Raw genomic sequence first — 16,881 nt, forward strand, 5'->3', positions numbered from 1 at the left:
TTTGCCTACGTGTCCAGAATTTAGGAACACCCTGTACAACACCAATGGGGCCTTGTCCTAGGGTGTTTACATCTGGAAGTGGGCATCGAGGTTTTTCCTCTCCAGGAAGGGACCCTTCTTCCTTATGACAATTAATTCCCTACTGCTTTCCTCCAAGGAATGGTCCCTGGGATGCCACTACTCCCAAGGTCCCATTGCAGTGGTACCCTTCTCCCAGACCTGTCTTCCCCAAGATCGCCAATTGAATAAGGGCTACACCTTTGGGGAGACAGCCTGCCCCTCTCTGGTCTTGACTGCAGCTATAGCCTGACTGCTTTCTGTGTGCCCAGTCCTCTCCAGCCAAATGCCCAGAATTTGTTCCAGGCTCTGTGACAGCTAACTCTCTGTTTTGGTAGTAGATACCACATAGAGAGGTGAGCAGGGTGAGGGCCAATAGGGTATGTGGCTATAGCAAGACCCTGCAGGGCAGGAAATTTTAAGTGAATGCTATGATTATGATAGATGAAGCTACTAGAAGACCAAGGGGAAGAAGGAGCAGCTATGATAGGATGTGGTTAGGGTTAGTGAAAGACATTGCTATGTATGTATGGCATCCCTGGCATCTGCCTGGGAGCAGAAGTCCCGGGATGAGTGAAGCTCCTTGGGTTCATTGTCTCCTACATGAACTAATCAACTTTTGGCTTCAGGTCAGCTCAGCCCAAGCTCCAGAGTTCCGTACTTCTTCCTCCTTTCAGTTATTTTTAGCAACTGGTGACCTCAGCATGCTCCTTCCAAGCAAAAATAAACCTCTTGGAAATAATCAGGGTATAAATCTGAGATAGACAGATGGAAAGACAGACACAGACAGAGAGAATGTAACCTCCTGGAGAACAGGGACTGTTTGGGATTTTGCTCATTGTTTCTCTAGCATCTAGCACAGTGCCTGACACATAATGGGCACTTTAATACATGCTTGTTGAGAAACTGATGAAATAGCTAAGTAGAGACTGTTTTGATTTTGTCTTCATATTCCTACTGTGTGCCACAATGGCTGGCACACAATAAAACTTTACTGAATTTAATCAAATTTATTAAATGCTGCTGCTGATGAGATAGATAGAAACTCCTTGAAGAGATATATAGGAAGGGGGGGGGAGAGAGAGAGAGAGAGAGAGAGAGAGAGAGAGAATGACAGAGAGAGAGAGAGAGAGAGAGAGAGAGAGAGAGAGAGAGAGAGAGAGAGAGAGAGAATGACAGAGAGAAAGAAAGAAAGGAAAGGAGAGAGGAAGAAAGAAAAGGAAAGAAAGCAAAGAAATAAAGGAGAGGAAGGCAGGGAGATAGGTAGGAAGGATGGATGTGGAACCTATAAATCCTTAGTCACCACTCTTGCCCAACAAACTTAAACTATCAGTTCCCAGGGCCTGGAACCAGCTCTTGGGCCTTAGACTCAAGGAAGCGGTGGCACATGGAGAATAGGGAAGAGTTACCTAGGGTTTGGAGGGATGAAAACAAGAACTGTATATTTAATTGTCCTGGGGACTCAGCAGTAGGTGACAGACCTGGGAGTAGCATCTTCTGGTTATGTTACCAGTAGCATCTCACTTTTGAAGATGCCCTCAGTCTTGAGAAGGGGAGGTTCCCTATTACCTCCTACTTGAAACCGGGAGAATACGAAAGTGCTGTTCCTCATACTGCAATAGCAGCTTTCAGATACTACCCAGTTTCCCTTCTCCTTTGCTTTTTATTTACTAGACAATAACAACAAAATAATGGTCCCTGGAGGGTCATTGAGCCCAGAATCTTTTCACTTCCCATTATAACTCGGTTCTCCAATGGCACTCTGATATAATCCCCAAATCAGAGACTATTAGAGCTGGCAGAGACCTCTGAGGTCCATCCAGCCTCACTTCCTGTTTCAATGGTTTAAATGCCAGCTCCGTAGAAGAGCTGGTCCCTCCCACACCATCCAGAACATCTCTCCCCTAAGACACACATCCGCGGCTGTATCTGAAGCTTCACAGCAAGGTTCAAACTACCAGGTCCTTCCATTCCAGCCATTCTATCCCATCCTACTTAGAGAAAAAACTCTCTAGTTGGTGTTCTAAGTAGAAGGAAGCTCTTCCCTGACTCCCCTGACCCAGATTCCAGCGTTCCATCCCAATTGCACTTACAATTCTACTAAAATGTAACACTACTATCTCCATTTCCATTAGTTTGAAATATTTTCTTTGCGTTGTACTCCTCTAAATTTCTCAAAGACTAAACCCTCCATTTTCATGGAATTATAACAATGGGGCCCTAAAGATGATCTAGGCTTAAGGATAATGCATTTAGAGAACTGGAAAGGACCTTGAAGGTCATTAGCCAATGTCTTCATTTTAGAGATTAGGAAACTAAGAAAATAAGTGATTTGTCCTGCTCATGCAGCTATTACACGTCAGAGCTGGGACTAGGACAAAAGTACCAAGCAGCCTAATCCAGTCTTCTTTCCACTTTTCTTTTGAATATCCCCACAATCATTCATTCCTGCATGCATGCATTCTGTATTTATTAAGCTTGCATAACAGTCACCTGGGCAGCCCAGGAAGAGCTAAAGGAAGCATGTTGCAGTCTCCACACAGATTTAAAATTTAATTGGAGAGATGAAAAATGCATACATGAAACAGCTAAGGATCTGTGCCAGACAATACCAGGTTTCATGCCAATGTTACTGGCATAGGCAATGAATGCTCCAGGAATTTTGAAAAGGGAAGGATCTGGGTGGGCTAAGGTGATGGGCACAGACTGTGAAAGAGGTAGACCTTGAGCTGACCTTGGAGAATGGGCAGATCTGGCCTGGGGAAAAGGAAGAAGAAGGGCATTCCAGGCTGGGGAAACAGCACGATCGAAGACACAGGGGAGCGCAGAGGGGTTTTGCACTGAGGAACAGTAAGAGCTAAAGTTGAGAGGCTGAGTGAGTTTGGACCATGGAGGTTTTTGAATTCCAGACTGAGAGGCTTAGAATCAAGGGGAAAGTAAGCTTCTTCAGGGCAGGAACTATCTTGCTTTTGAATTTGTATCTCCAGTGCCTAGCACAGTGGTATATGCTTAAGAAATGCTTGTTGATTGATTAATCACACTCTACCTTAAAGACACAGGGAGCCACTGAAGTTTGTAGAGCAGAACAGTAATGTTATCAAAGTGGTGTTTCCAGATATTCTGGTGGCCTATGCAGGACAGGCTAGACTGGGGAGAGACGAGCATCAGGGAAGCTGTTACAGTGACTCACATCAAGGACCTGGACAAGTGGCATGTGAGAATGAAAAGGAAGTCCCTCTTCCAATAAAGACTGGCAACTTAGCTATACTTTACAGTCTTAGAGAGTTGAATATAAAAGAGAGTTTTAGTGACTTGTCTAGGGTCATATGTTATATGTCAGAGACAGCACTTGTGCCCAGGTCTCGCCGGCTTCAAGTTCAGCTCTCCATCCATTCATTACACCACAATGCCTCTCACAGGAGGATGTTATGAAGGAAAAGTCAACAGACCACGGGGATTGACTGGATGAACATAGGGACTAACAGAGTGAGAAAAGTCTTCAATGTAAACTATTAGAGAATGATCCAGGCACCATTGACTAGGAAGTACAGAAGTTGTCTCTTATAGGAAGTAAACATATCAAGTAAAGGTGGTCACCTTTCTAAGGCACAGATCGGACCTCTTCACCACCCTGCTCAATAACCTCCAGTGCTTCCCTATTACCTCTAGGATCAAATTCTAAGCCCTCTGTTTGGCATTTAAAGCCCTTCACAATTTGGCCCCAAGATACTTTTCCAACCTAATTAGATATAATTTCCCTTTCTGTACTCTACAATCCAGACAAACGTGTTTTTAACGATCACCGTAGATGACATTCCTTCTTCCATCTCCGAGTCTTTGCACACTCAGGTTATTCCTCAAACCTGGAATACACTCCCTCCTTCCCTCTGCCCCTTAGAAGCTCTAATTTCCTTTAAAGCTCAGCTCAAGTAATGTCTTCTACACAAGACCTTTCTTGATCCTCACCGTGTCCTGCTACTAGTGCCTCTCCCCAATGATCACCTCGCATTTATTTTAGAATGTATATTATATCTACTTATATAAATACTTATTGTCTCCTCTATAGAAGGGAAGGTCCTTGAGGGCAGGTATTCTTCATTTCGGTCTTTGTACTCTGAGTATGTTGCATAGCGCCTAGCAAACATTGGCACTTGATAAATGCTTATTGATTGACTGATCAAACAGCCAATATCCTTTTTCTCTTTATTTCCTACAGGTCCTGAGCCTCTCCTTTACTGTTTACATCAGCCAGATATTTATGATAGGTTCTCACTCCTCCCTCTCTCTCCCACTCCCAGAATTAGCCACCAGATGACACACATTCTGATGTTCTATGTGGGTGGGTTGGGGGTGGGACAGTACTCATACCTATCTTAGAGTCATAGATTTAGGGTCTAAAAGAGCCTTAGGAGACATTTAGTCTACCCCCTTCATTTTACAGATGAGAAAAATGAAGCCCAGAGAGGCTGTGATTTGCCCATGGTCACACAGATTATAAGCATCAGAGATGAGATCTGAACTCAGGATCTGTGACAACTGAACCAGCACTCTTGGCACTAGACCATACTGCCTCCTATCAACCATAGTACTCTCTACATTGCTTCCTCTAAAGTGCTTTATGCCCTAACAGGTCGGATTAATCTGAGGTGGCCAAAGCTGTCTGAAGGGCATGGGCCTTGCCTGCTGACCTGCCCTCCACTTTGGGTTTCAGAAAGTCCAGTCTCTAGGAATGTTCTCCCCTTCTTTCCTAAATTCCATAGACACTTCTCCAAGACACTGGTGGCCTGACATTAATTTATTTTCCATTTCTTCTGTCCCCTGCTATATAATGCCACACCAATCAGGCCTCATTTGTTTCTAAAATACATTCACACATTCAACATTTATAGTATAAGAACACCGACTGTTTAAGAGCTAGAAGAGACATAAAAAATCAACATGTACAAGGCTTCTTAATTCTATGTTATGGCCCCTATGTTTGGCAGGCTGGTGAAACCTACATGCATGTTCCTTCTTAAAAGAATGTTTTTTTATTAATAAATTTATTTTTTATTTTTAGGTTACAACACTCAGTTCCACAAGTTTTGGGGTTCCAAATTTTCTTTCCCTCCCTCCCCTCTCCCCTCCCCTCAGAGACAGCATGTATTCCAATGTACGTTCTCATATACCTTCACATTGAACTTATTTACACAATAGTCCAGTTGTAAAGAAGAATTATAACCAATGTAATAAATCATGAGAAAGGAGAAATGAAACCAAAAAAGAAAGGAAAAAAAAAGAGCAAAAAGTTTGCCTCAATCTGCATTCAGACTCCGTAATTCTTTCTCTGGATGTGCATAGCTTTCTCCATCATGAGTTTTTTTGGAGCTGCCTTTGAACCTTGTATTGATGAGAGGTGTCAAGTCTATCAAAGTTAGTCTTTACAGAGACCGTGTGTATGTAACCATGTATAATGATCTCCTGGTTCTGCTCCCCTTGAAAGAATGTTTTTAAATGCATAAAATACACAGGATTATGAAGGAAACCAGTTATATTGAAATACAGTTATCAAAATTTTCTTTTTAAAGTTCCTACACCTCAGGTTAACTGATGTACCATTAGAATTGACACTAATACTCAAATGATATGAACTAATACTCAAAGATATGAGGTGATTTTCCAAAATCACACAGTGGAGGGATTTGAATCTAATACAATGCCCTAACCATTATGGTATACTACCTCTCTTTTGTTCTTTCTTGGCCTCACTAGTCCCTAATATAGTGGCTAGAACAGAATAGGAACTTAATTGAAGTCTGTTTTGTGAATTAATTTGATAACCCAAATCCACACTCCATTCTCCACATACTTTTTTCTTCTATCTTTATAATACTAACCTTATCCTCTCTCGGACTTGGATGAGGGGCCATGTCAGTCCTCCCCAATTTTGCTCTGAAACTCCCACCCCTCTTGCTTCACTATTAGTAAGTGAGTTTAACTCAAGAGAAACAGCTAGAGAGAGAAGGCTCCAGTCTAGCACCTTTTCTCAGCTGGGGTGTTAGAATGAACAATCTTTTTAGTTTCTGGTCCTTATACTGGGAGAAAGCTTCTCTCTGATTCTAAGAAAGTCATACACTGGGGAACAGCAAGGCTGTGTGGGAGGTGCCACTCAATTCCTTGAGGCTCCGGTGATCACAGCCTGATATTCAAATCAGATTTAAGTGGTTATTAGAGAAGGTACAGCAGCAGCACTACCACGGAAATGCATTTACTAGGTAAGTAGCATATGCAGATCGTTTTATAGAATCAGGCTGAAGAACCTTTTAAAAACATTAGTTTAATAGATCTCTCTCTGTTTCTCTCTCTGACTCAGTCTCTTTCTTTCTTAAACATTGCCTCCATTTCCAAATACATCCCTTCCCCTTCCATCACCCTATTCTACCATCCCTAGTGACAAAGAATATAAAATAAAGAGAAAGACAGGTTCAACAAAAAAACTAACCAATACATCAACTGAATCTAACATTCATTCTATTCGATGCTCCAATCCCCATGAGCCCCACGTTTTTAAAGAAGGGAGGGAGGTATATTTTCTCATCTCTTCTTTGGAGTCAAGCTTGGTCATTTTAGTTTCAGATTACCTATTTTCTGGGTGGTTTTTTTAATCTTTCCATTTACATGGTTGTAATCACTGTATTTTCCTGGTTTTGCTACCTTTATTTTGGATCACAGTTCAAATAAGTCTTCCCATGCTTTGCTAAAGTCTTTCTATTCATTGTTTCTTATGGTGCAGTAAATATTCCATCCCATTCATGTACTACACCTTGTTTAGCCTTTCCCCAATCAATGAATATCTGCTTTGTTCTTTGCTATCACAAAAAAATGGTACTATGCATATAATGATACATATGGGGTGGGCCTTTTGTTTTTTTAAACCTCCTTGGTGTATACATTCAGCAGTGGGATCAAGGTAAAGTCTTAAGAAGGATGAGGCTTAGCTCCCTCCAGCAGATGGATCCAGCCTTAACTGTAGTTCACTGTAACCACTGACTATGGCCAACCCATTGGTAATTGATGGGGGTAGGGCTCCACTCAAGAGGATCAATGTCTTGAGGATGTAGCCTGGCAACATGCTGTCAATCTCTCTTAAAAGAGTCTCTAAATCCCTCAGATCCAAGATCCCACGTCCTTTGTATGGCTAAAAGGCGGTAAACTCTTGCCTATTAGGGACAAACATACTATACAAGAGACACTCCCAAGCCCCATGAGAAATTCTTTCCTTTCCTCCCAGAGTTAGAACCATTAGTTATGATGCAATTCCTCTCCTGATATTTCATCTGCATTTTGTGAGCCTCTCTGTTACACCCAAAGATGGGTAGAAAGGCAATATGTATAGTGGCACATAGTAAGTGCTATATAAATGCTGGGTAGTAGTAGCAGGAGCAGCAGCAAGAGGAGGAGGAGGAGGAGGATTTGAACACTGGACCTGGAATCAAGGAATGTGGTCCAATGGGAAGAGCATCATCTGAGTTCAGATCTCAACTTTGCCACTTTCTAGCTATGTAACCCCGGGCAAAACCCCTTAACCACTTGGGTCTCAGTTTCCTCATCCATAAACTAATATTGATCTAGATGACTTCAAGGGTATCTTCCGGTTCTAAGTCTATGAAACCATTAGACCTGCCTTTGAATCTCAGCTTTGACATCCAATTATGAGTGTGAACTGGGCAAGTCACTTCACTCTCTGAGCCCCAGTTCTTCATGCGTAAAAGGGGTGTGTGTGTGTGTGTGTGTGTGTGTGTGTGTGTGTGTGTGTGAGAGACAATATTGATATTACCTCCTCCCCAGGCTGCTATGGGGAAAGCGTGCTTTGTCAATCTTAAAATGCTAAATAATCCTAACAAATGTAAAACAGTATTCATCATGGTCCTACTTGATTGCAGGGATCAGTAGGGTTCTTAGTACCTCAGGATTTGACTTCACAATAAATAATGTTGCCCTGGATACGGTGGTATACACTGGACCTTTGTGCTCTTTGAGGGGAACAAAGAAATGGAAACAAGGTGGAGGCTTACCCATTGGGCAATGGAACAAAACATTCTTATTTGATACCTGAATGTGCAGTAAGAAATAATAAATATGAAGAATTCAAGGAATGTGGGAAGATACATATGAACTGATGAAGAAGAGGAAGAAGAATCAAGAGAACCAGATACACCAGAAACTACATAAAGGTAAACAAAAAGATCAGCAAAAGGGAGCTGAGTTTGGAGCAGCTAAAAAGCCAGCAAAGGTCCATTAGAACAGGTAAATGATACCTACCATACCTCCCTTCCCACAGCAGAGAGGCAGGGAACTACCAGGTCAGGATGTGGTCTACATTGTCAGAAGATCATCGTATCAGGTGTTTTTGCTTAATTGTTTTCCTTTGTTGTGGGGGGGGGGAGAGGCTGGGGTAGGGGTTGGGGAGTGCATTCCCAGAAATTACTGTGATAGAAAAACAAAAGGTATCAATAAAACCTTAAAAAAACAAAAAAAACTTCATTTCCTTAGTCCTCAGTCATGCATTTTCTCAGCTTCATAGGCCAAATGATGGCTTCTCTGCTCAAGTCTCAGCTGAGACATCCTCTTCCCCCCCCCCACCAACCACCCCCCCCAGTTCCCTCCAGCAAAGTCAGATGCTACAGCGTCACTGCTGCTGACACAGGCAGGGATAGTCAGGGCATGAGAGAAGAATTAACAAAGGCAGCTCCGACTTCTAAGGCCAGAACCCTGTAGGCATCTCAGCCCCGGCAGGTAATTTATAGTGCTTTCTGATGGCTTCTTCTACTTTATTATTATAATTTTTTACGTAATAAAAGCACATTAACATTATCCCCACGTGTGGTAGGCTAGGCTCACACTAGACATTTAAGGACGTCCCTTTCCCTTTCCCTTCCTATCTTAGTCTATGGGAATGTCATCACACCAGAACCCTCAGCCCTGAGCTTCCTCTGGATCCCAACCTCTCTTATCGATAACCCAAAGCTCCTTTTGTCTTTCCCTTTTGCATTTCAGCCTAGACACCAGAAGTCACTCATGCCTCCTCTCTCCTAGCTTTGAGTTCACTGGATAATTTCCCAACTTTCCACCCTGTGGATGTATCTGTCTACACACACATGCACACACATGCACACTCACATATATATTTATAATGGCTTGGAAACCTGGCCTTGGGTCTTTATATGCAACCCCAGGAAGATTAAAAAAAATTCTAAAATGCATCTGTGATCTCATCCATTTGGAAGTTCCCTCCAATGAGGTGAATCACAAGCTAGCTAAGAGATATCAAGGAAGGCCTCTAGCATAATGGATGGACCCTTTGGAGCAAATTATAGAAGAATATGGACAGGAGTCACACAGCATGGGAAGGGCAAGCATGTAGGGACGGTGATCCAGGCAAGTTATAAATTGGGATGCCTCCTGACTATGCTCCTGGAAAACTGCCACCATTGCTGGGACTTTCCGAACAGCCTCGGTCCTGAAACTAAGGCATGATACAACAAAAGAGTGTTGGACTTGGAGTCAGAAGGCTTGGGCTAGTATTCTGGCTTTGCCACACACTACCTGAGTGGTCCTGGCCAAGTCATTTCTCTCTGACCCTCAGTTTTTGTAAATGAGGGTATTGGACCAGATAGCTGATCTATCTAGAAGAAAAGTATTTTCCATCTCCAGATCTATGGTCCAGACATGAAATGACTCCTTTTTATTTCATAGAATATCAAAATTGGAAAGAGCCTTAGAATTTGATCTGGCTCAGCTTCAGGCAGTCAGCCAAGAAGCATTTATTAAAAGAAAGGCAAAAATAGTACCTGTCCTTAAGGAGCTTTTACTCTGAGATTTCTCTCATATTACAAGTTTACATTTTAAAGAAACTGAGGCCCAGAAAAGGGAAATTACTTGTCCAACGTCTGGACAATGGTAAAGCCAGGATCTGGACCCAGGTTTTTTGACTCCAAGGTCAGTGTGACTTCAAGACAATGTCTATACTGCTGCCTCATCTGACCCTGGAAGAAGCTGATACCTGTCCCATTTTAGCTTTACTGATAGGTAGGCCCCTGGAACTCTACCTGCACTATCTAGTACTCCTGAGGTGGCAGGTAACTCACGTTCTATGCCTGTTAAAAACAAAAAGGAGATGAACACAGCTCCCATTCAAAGGACAACTGATACCTTCCAAAGACTGGAATACTCTCTTCCTCTGGAATCATAGGATTTTGTACTTAGAGCAGGAACCTTTAACATCACCTAGTCCATCCCACTAACTTTCTTTTTATTCCTCCCCCACCCCCAACCAGATCATCCAAAATAAAACATAAATTCAACCGAAAGTTAAATAAACAAATGCAAAATTTATAGATTTCCTAACAGGTCTTCAGTGATCGAGTCTTATCATCGATGATGGTGGAACCAACCACATTTGCACTATGCCTCAGCAACCAAAATGAGAAAACAGAAATGGCTTTAAAAACATGAAGTCAAGAATCAACCCGCTTATTTTAGAATTGAGTAAACAGTGGTTTAGAAAGGATGGTGACCTGTCAACTGTTATAAAATGTAAGAATTATTTCATTCTTTGTATTTTTATCCCTACTGCCTGGCACATTGTAGGCCCTTGAAAATGTTTGTTGATTGAATGGTTGATGAGGTAGAAAGACCAGTAGGGTAGAAACCAGAAATCTTGGGTTCAAAATCTTGGCCCTACCATTTACTAACCAAATTATCTTAGCTAAATGACTTAATTTAGCCTTCAGGATCTTTGGTTTCCTCATTATAAAATTGGGCTAATACCTACCATGACTTCCTCAAAGAATCCCTGGGAAGCTCAAAGACAAGAGAGGTAAAAGTGCTTGGTAAACTTCTAAGCACTATCAATCAATCAATCACCAAGCATTTATGTAAGCACCTACTATGTGCTAGGCTATGGACACAAATGCGTGTGAAACAATTTCTACTCTAAAGGAGCTTACATTCTAAGGGAGATAACACAACATAGATGTACACACAGAATAAATAGAAAGAGAATAAATACAAAGTCATTATATTTAAGGCGGCTCAGGAGGGAGGGGACCACCTGGTGGGGTTAGGAAAGGGCTCCTATAGCAGATATTTGAAGAGAAAGAGAGTGTGAAAACTTGGATGAAAGGAGAGCGGTCTGAAAAGGCCTCCTGGATGAGGTGGTACCCAAGGGGATTTCATAAGGTACTGGAGGTAAGAAGGAGAACATTCCAGGCATGGCGGGGTGGGGGTGGGGTGGGGTGATGAGCTGTGCAAAATACAAAGGAACATGACCTCCCCTATTTGGTTCATTGTATATCTCCAACATCTGGAGACCTAGTATTTCAACTTTTCTACCTCACTGTCCTGTACCAGCCCTCTCTTCTTGGACCTCTTTTGTTCAGTTTCCCCCCAGAACACAAATGTCAGGGTGATCTGGGGCAGGGAGCCCCTAAGCTCTGTTTTAACTCTTTTCCCCCCCCTCCCCCCGACACACACACCAGACTTCCCAGTGCACCTGTTTTCACCTTAGGGTTTCCCCTGGCTCAGGGGCTGGGCAGAGTCCAAGGACACTCACCAGTGGGTGCTTCCGCTTCCGGCCAGGTCTTCCCACCTTCCTCATGGGAGTGCTGGAATCCTGTCGCTCCTCCTTGCCCCTCTGCTCCTCCAGCTCTTCTTCCTCCTGTGGGCACAGATATATACTACTCAGCCAAGAAGTGGGAGGCCCAAAGCAAGACTCTGAGATGACTTGGGAAACCTTTCTCCTCCTAACTACCAGCCTCACTTAACACCCACTGGCTGGCCACAAACCACCCCACAAGGCACTTTTGACTCATCCAGTCACCAAACAGTAGCCTTGGCTCATCATTACTGATAACAATGGAGATTATGGAAACGGAGACAGGCCTTCTGGGTCAAAAAGCTCCAGGGGTTGCCTATTCCCTCTGGATAAAAAACACACTCCTCTGACATTTAAAGCCTTTCACAACCTGGCTCCAACCTACCTTACTCATCACTCCCCTTCATGTACTCTACTTTCCAGCAAAGCTGGCTTACCTGCTGTTCTTCCCACGACACTCCACCTCTCATCTCTTTGCCATTAAGGGCTGATCCCCATGCCTGGAATGCCCTCCCTCCCAATTGCCACTTCTTAGGACCTCTTGTTTCCTTCAAAGTTCGGCACATGTGCTATTTCCTATATAACCCTTTCTTAATGGCCCCAGCTGCTATCGCTCTCCTCCCACCTTCCAATTACTCTGGATTTACTTTGTATGCATTTTATGGGTACTGTGTTGTTTCTCCCTTTAGAATGTCAGTCGGCAAACATTGGTTAAGCACCTATTAGGTAAAAGGCAGTTCCTGCCCTCAAGGAGCTCACAGTCTAACGAAGGAGACAACATGTAACAACTATGTACAAACAAGCTATATTCAGGACAAACTGCTGATAATCCACAGGGCAGAAGGCATTAGGATTTAAGGGAATTTGGAAAGGCTTCCTATAGAAGATGGGATGTTAGCTGGGTCTTGAAGGAAGCCAGGAGGCAGAGATGAGGAGTGAGAGCATTCCAGGCACAAGGGACAGATAGTTAGGAGATGGGTCTTGTGGAAGGAACAATAAGAGGGTGAGTGTCATTGGATGCAGGGTATGTGGGGAAGGAAGGGTGCAAGGAGACTGGAAAGATGGGAAGGAGGAGAAGGTTATGAAGGGCTTTGAACCCCAAAGAGAGGATTTTATATTTGATCCTGGAGGTGATAGAGAGCCACAGGAGTTTACAGAGAGAGAGAGAGAGAGAGAGAGAGAGAGAGAGAGAGAGAGAGAGAAAATATGTGTATGTGTGTGTGTGTGTGGTGGGGGTGGAATGGCATCATCAGACCTGCAGTGTGAGGGATTGAAGCAGGGTGGGGGCAGCATCAGAGCAGAGGAAAGATGAGTATATGAAAGGGATGTTCTGAAGGTAAAATTGACAGGTCTTGGAAACAGATTGGATATGGGGGTGAGAAATGGTGAGTAGCTGAGGACAACTCCTAGGTTTCCAGCCTGAGTGACTGGTGGGTTAGTGGTACCCTCAACAGTAAAAAGGAAGTTAGGAATTAGGAATTTAAGCTTCTGAAAAGCAGGGACTTTTTAGATCCATTTGCATCTGTTCAGATAGATTTTTTTATGCTCAGCATATTAACTGATGAATATTAGCATATTAGATACATTTAGATACATTTGCATCTATTCCAATGACTATAAGCATATAGTGGAAGCTTAATAAATGCTTAGTAAAAAAAACTTATATGGGATGCTTCTAGAAGGGGAGGGGTGGATACAGAGGAAAGTTAGGCAATTTAAAACAAAATACATCAATAGCATTTATTTTAAAAAATAAATGTTTAGTGATTTAAATCGAAAGACCTCAGTCTGGAGCCAGAGGTCCTAGGTTCAAAACCCAGATCTGGCACTTAACCAACGATGCATATCACTTAACATCTTTGGGCCTTAGTTTCCTTAGGAGAAAAGATGAGGAGGTTGAATTAGATTCTCTCTAAATAGATAACCCTGTGAAATACTGTTGGTTTTGACCAGATGAGCTTAGAGAGAACAGTCTTGACTGAGTGATGAGAGCAGCACCCACGTGAAAAGGAGGTGGGGGGTGGTGTAGGTGTGGTGGCACAATGAATAGGGCACTGGTCTTAGAGTCAGGAGGACCTGAGTTCAAATCCAGCCTCACACACTTTTTAGTTGTGTGACCCTGGGCAAGTCACCTAACCCTGATTGCCTCCCCAAAAAATAAATAAATAAGGAGGTTGGGGAAAGGCAAATAAAAAGATGATGAGAAAATTGAGGCTGTAGGACCAGGGCATTGATTCAAAGAGTTAAGCTGTGAAAGGAGGGAAGGAGAGTCAAATGACTCTTGTTTGTTTTTCAGAACAGGACAGGATCATCCAAAAAGACAGAGAGACGCTAAAGTGTTATGCAGTGTGAGAGTACAAGAGTGAGAAACAGAGCTCTCAGGAAGTGAGAGGAGGCTAGGCACTGAGGTAGAAGCACTCCCACTTCTGATGCTTGCTAGATGAGTGATCCTGGGCAAGTCACTCAACTCCCCCAGACCTCAATTTGCTCATCTGTAAAATGGGTTTATATGGCATTGTGGCAAGATGGATAGGGAGCCAGGTAATCAAGAAGATCTGGGTTGCAGTCTCAGTGCTGATACATAGTTATGGATAATTTGCTTTCCTTCTCCGTGATCCACTCTGAGACTAAATTGCCAAGCAGGCACCAATCTGCACCCGCATCAGCAGAGTTTCCTCACTGAGTGCTTAGTACTCTGGAAGTTGGGAAGAAATGCCCAAGGGATGTGGACCAGTTGGGAAAATGGTCCTGCAAAACCAAGATGAGATTTGTGAGGAATACAAATGACACAGAAAGAAAAAAAATCCTGGGGAAGGGTCATAGATATCTCTTTCTCTCTCTCACACGCGCGCACACACACACATTATATATAAGTCAAAATACACGCATCCAGCTGCGTCAGCACCCACCCCTGGGTCTGAGTAATAACAAAGCACTAAGAGAGTGTGCAAACACATGCATACCTACAGATACACTCTTCTCCAGTGAGATATAATGATCTCCAGGTATCCCCACATCCCCATGCACATTGACTCCACACCCCATGTTGATGTGTAGGAGCTGAGTCTGCAGGAAATCAAATACAGGGAGGACTGAATTTGGATCAGAGGACCTGGGTTCAAATCCTACCTTTATCACATATTACACATGGGACCTTGTGCCTTAGACTAATCTCCTCCTTTGACAAATAAGGGGGTTGGACCAGGTGACCTCTGAGATTCTTTACAACTCTAAATCTATGATCTCAGTATAAATGGAAATTATTCAGTCATTCAGGCAAGAATTTAGAGTGGTTTTGTTTTTGTGGGTTTTTTTCGACATGGACTGATATATGGAGTACCTGTCCAAAGATACACACTCATCAATAATGACAGATTCCGTATATCAGCACACCTGTATACAAGCCCAGGGAGTAACCCATTTACCACACTGTGTTCAGGGAACGGGGCAAACACCTGTCTTATAGCTAATCCTGTTACACCAGACTGTGTCCTCATGCAGCTGTTAGGTTCCCAAAGGCATGATTTGACCTGAGCTGCCTCCAAATCTATGTACTGATAAGCTGTGTTATAATAATGTTGGACTACAAACACACACAAATACATGCAGAAAATATAGTCTGGCATTTAAGAACAGATAAACACATGCAGAGAACACAGATGTTGGTGAAAATCATGGTGAGAGCTGATTTTATATAGTGCTTTAAGATTTTCAAAGTGCTTTACAAAAGGTACATTTTTTTAAATGCTTTTGAAACCTAGTTCCATTGTCCAGGTTATAACTGAGGACCATAGGTTTAGAGCTGAAAGGGACTTCAGGTATCACCTTATCTAAGTCTCTAATTTTACAGATTTGGAAACTGAGGGCCAAGGAGGTTAAAGGTCACAGAAGTACTAAGTGGTAGAACCAGGATTCTAATGCAGATTTTCCAGCTCCAAATCTAAGTAAGTCCCTTTCTTCTCTTTGGTACTGGCTTAGATATATATCAGCTGAATACAGGCCGCCACAGACAGAGCCATAGTTCAATAACCACACATAGAAACATACCCAATCTCAAGAAATATGTATTTGCACAGAGATATGCAGGCACTCAGGGAATCAGAGACATATACTCATCTAGTCCTTCATAGGTAAAGATGATGTTACTGACACCCCATAAGCTGAGCCTTTAGGGGTTTGCCATAGTGGTAGTAGATTAGCCTGATTCAGCCTCAGTTTCCTACTTTGTTCCCCTTGTGAGTAAACAGACACCTGAAAATGTGGGTTAGGGACTATTGCTCTGGGGCAGGGCTGGGGAACCTGCAGCCTTGAGGACACATGTAGCCTTCTAGGTCCTTGGGTGAGGCCTTTTGACTGAGTCCAAGTTTTGCAGAACAAATCCTTATATTAAGGGGATTTGTTCTGTGAAGTTTGGGTTCAGTCAAAGGGCCACACCTGAGGACCTTGAGGGCCACCTGTGGCCTTGAGGCTGAAGGTTCCCCATTCCTACTCCAGGCTATTGTCACAGAGCACAGCTGAGTGAGCCAGCTCAGAGAAGGGTTGCACCCATGGCCTTGGCCATGTTAGAACTGGCACAGCCAGTCTCAGTCTTAGGCAGCATGGGTGGATAGAGCACTGGTCTTGAAATCAGGAAGACCTGGATTCAAATCCAGCCTGAGACATTTACTAGCTGTGTAACCCTGAGTAAGTCACTTAACCTCAGACTCTTCAACTATAAAATGCGGATAATAATAGCACCCACTGCCCAGGGTTATTCTGAGGATCGAATGAGATAATATTTTAAATCCCTTAGCAGAGTGCCTGGCACAGAGCAGGCACTTAATAATACTTGGTTTTTTTTTCCCTTCCTCTCAAACAATAAGTTATAGAACAGATGCCAGTTTACACTGGTGAAGTTTCATCACCAAGGAGCTCCTTGCACTACTCAATTCACAAGACCAGGAAAGAAAAGTCTGCAGTGCCTAGAAGTCCCTTACGCGTAGGAGAGACTTAAAAAAAAGTCTCTGTTTATTGCCTGCTGTCGTTGTTGGTCCTTCGTTCTCAAAGAGGACCAATGACATCAGGAAGGTGATGTCTTGACCTGCAAGTGCATTGGTTTTAAGTGAGGCAGGGCTGTGCAAAGTCACCAGCCTCACTCTCTAGTCTAGAGCCATCCGGGTGTCTGATTCATGGTGAATTGACTAGGACAG

The 16,881-nt window shown here is 43.1% G+C and overlaps 1 protein-coding gene across 1 annotated transcript in view; it reads right to left on the reverse strand.

Annotated features, from left to right (window-relative positions):
• Positions 1 to 16,881, reverse strand: part of DNMT3A (DNA methyltransferase 3 alpha) — a 120,902-nt gene that overhangs the window by 95,729 nt on the left and 8,292 nt on the right. Inside the window, exon 2 of the mRNA XM_036750279.1 lies at positions 11,651 to 11,755. Coding sequence (XP_036606174.1) covers positions 11,651 to 11,755 — 105 coding nt within the window. The remainder of the gene's footprint in view (positions 1 to 11,650; positions 11,756 to 16,881) is intronic.

This window comes from Trichosurus vulpecula, chromosome 3 (assembly GCF_011100635.1).
Source record: "Trichosurus vulpecula isolate mTriVul1 chromosome 3, mTriVul1.pri, whole genome shotgun sequence".
NCBI lineage: Eukaryota > Metazoa > Chordata > Mammalia > Diprotodontia > Phalangeridae > Trichosurus > Trichosurus vulpecula.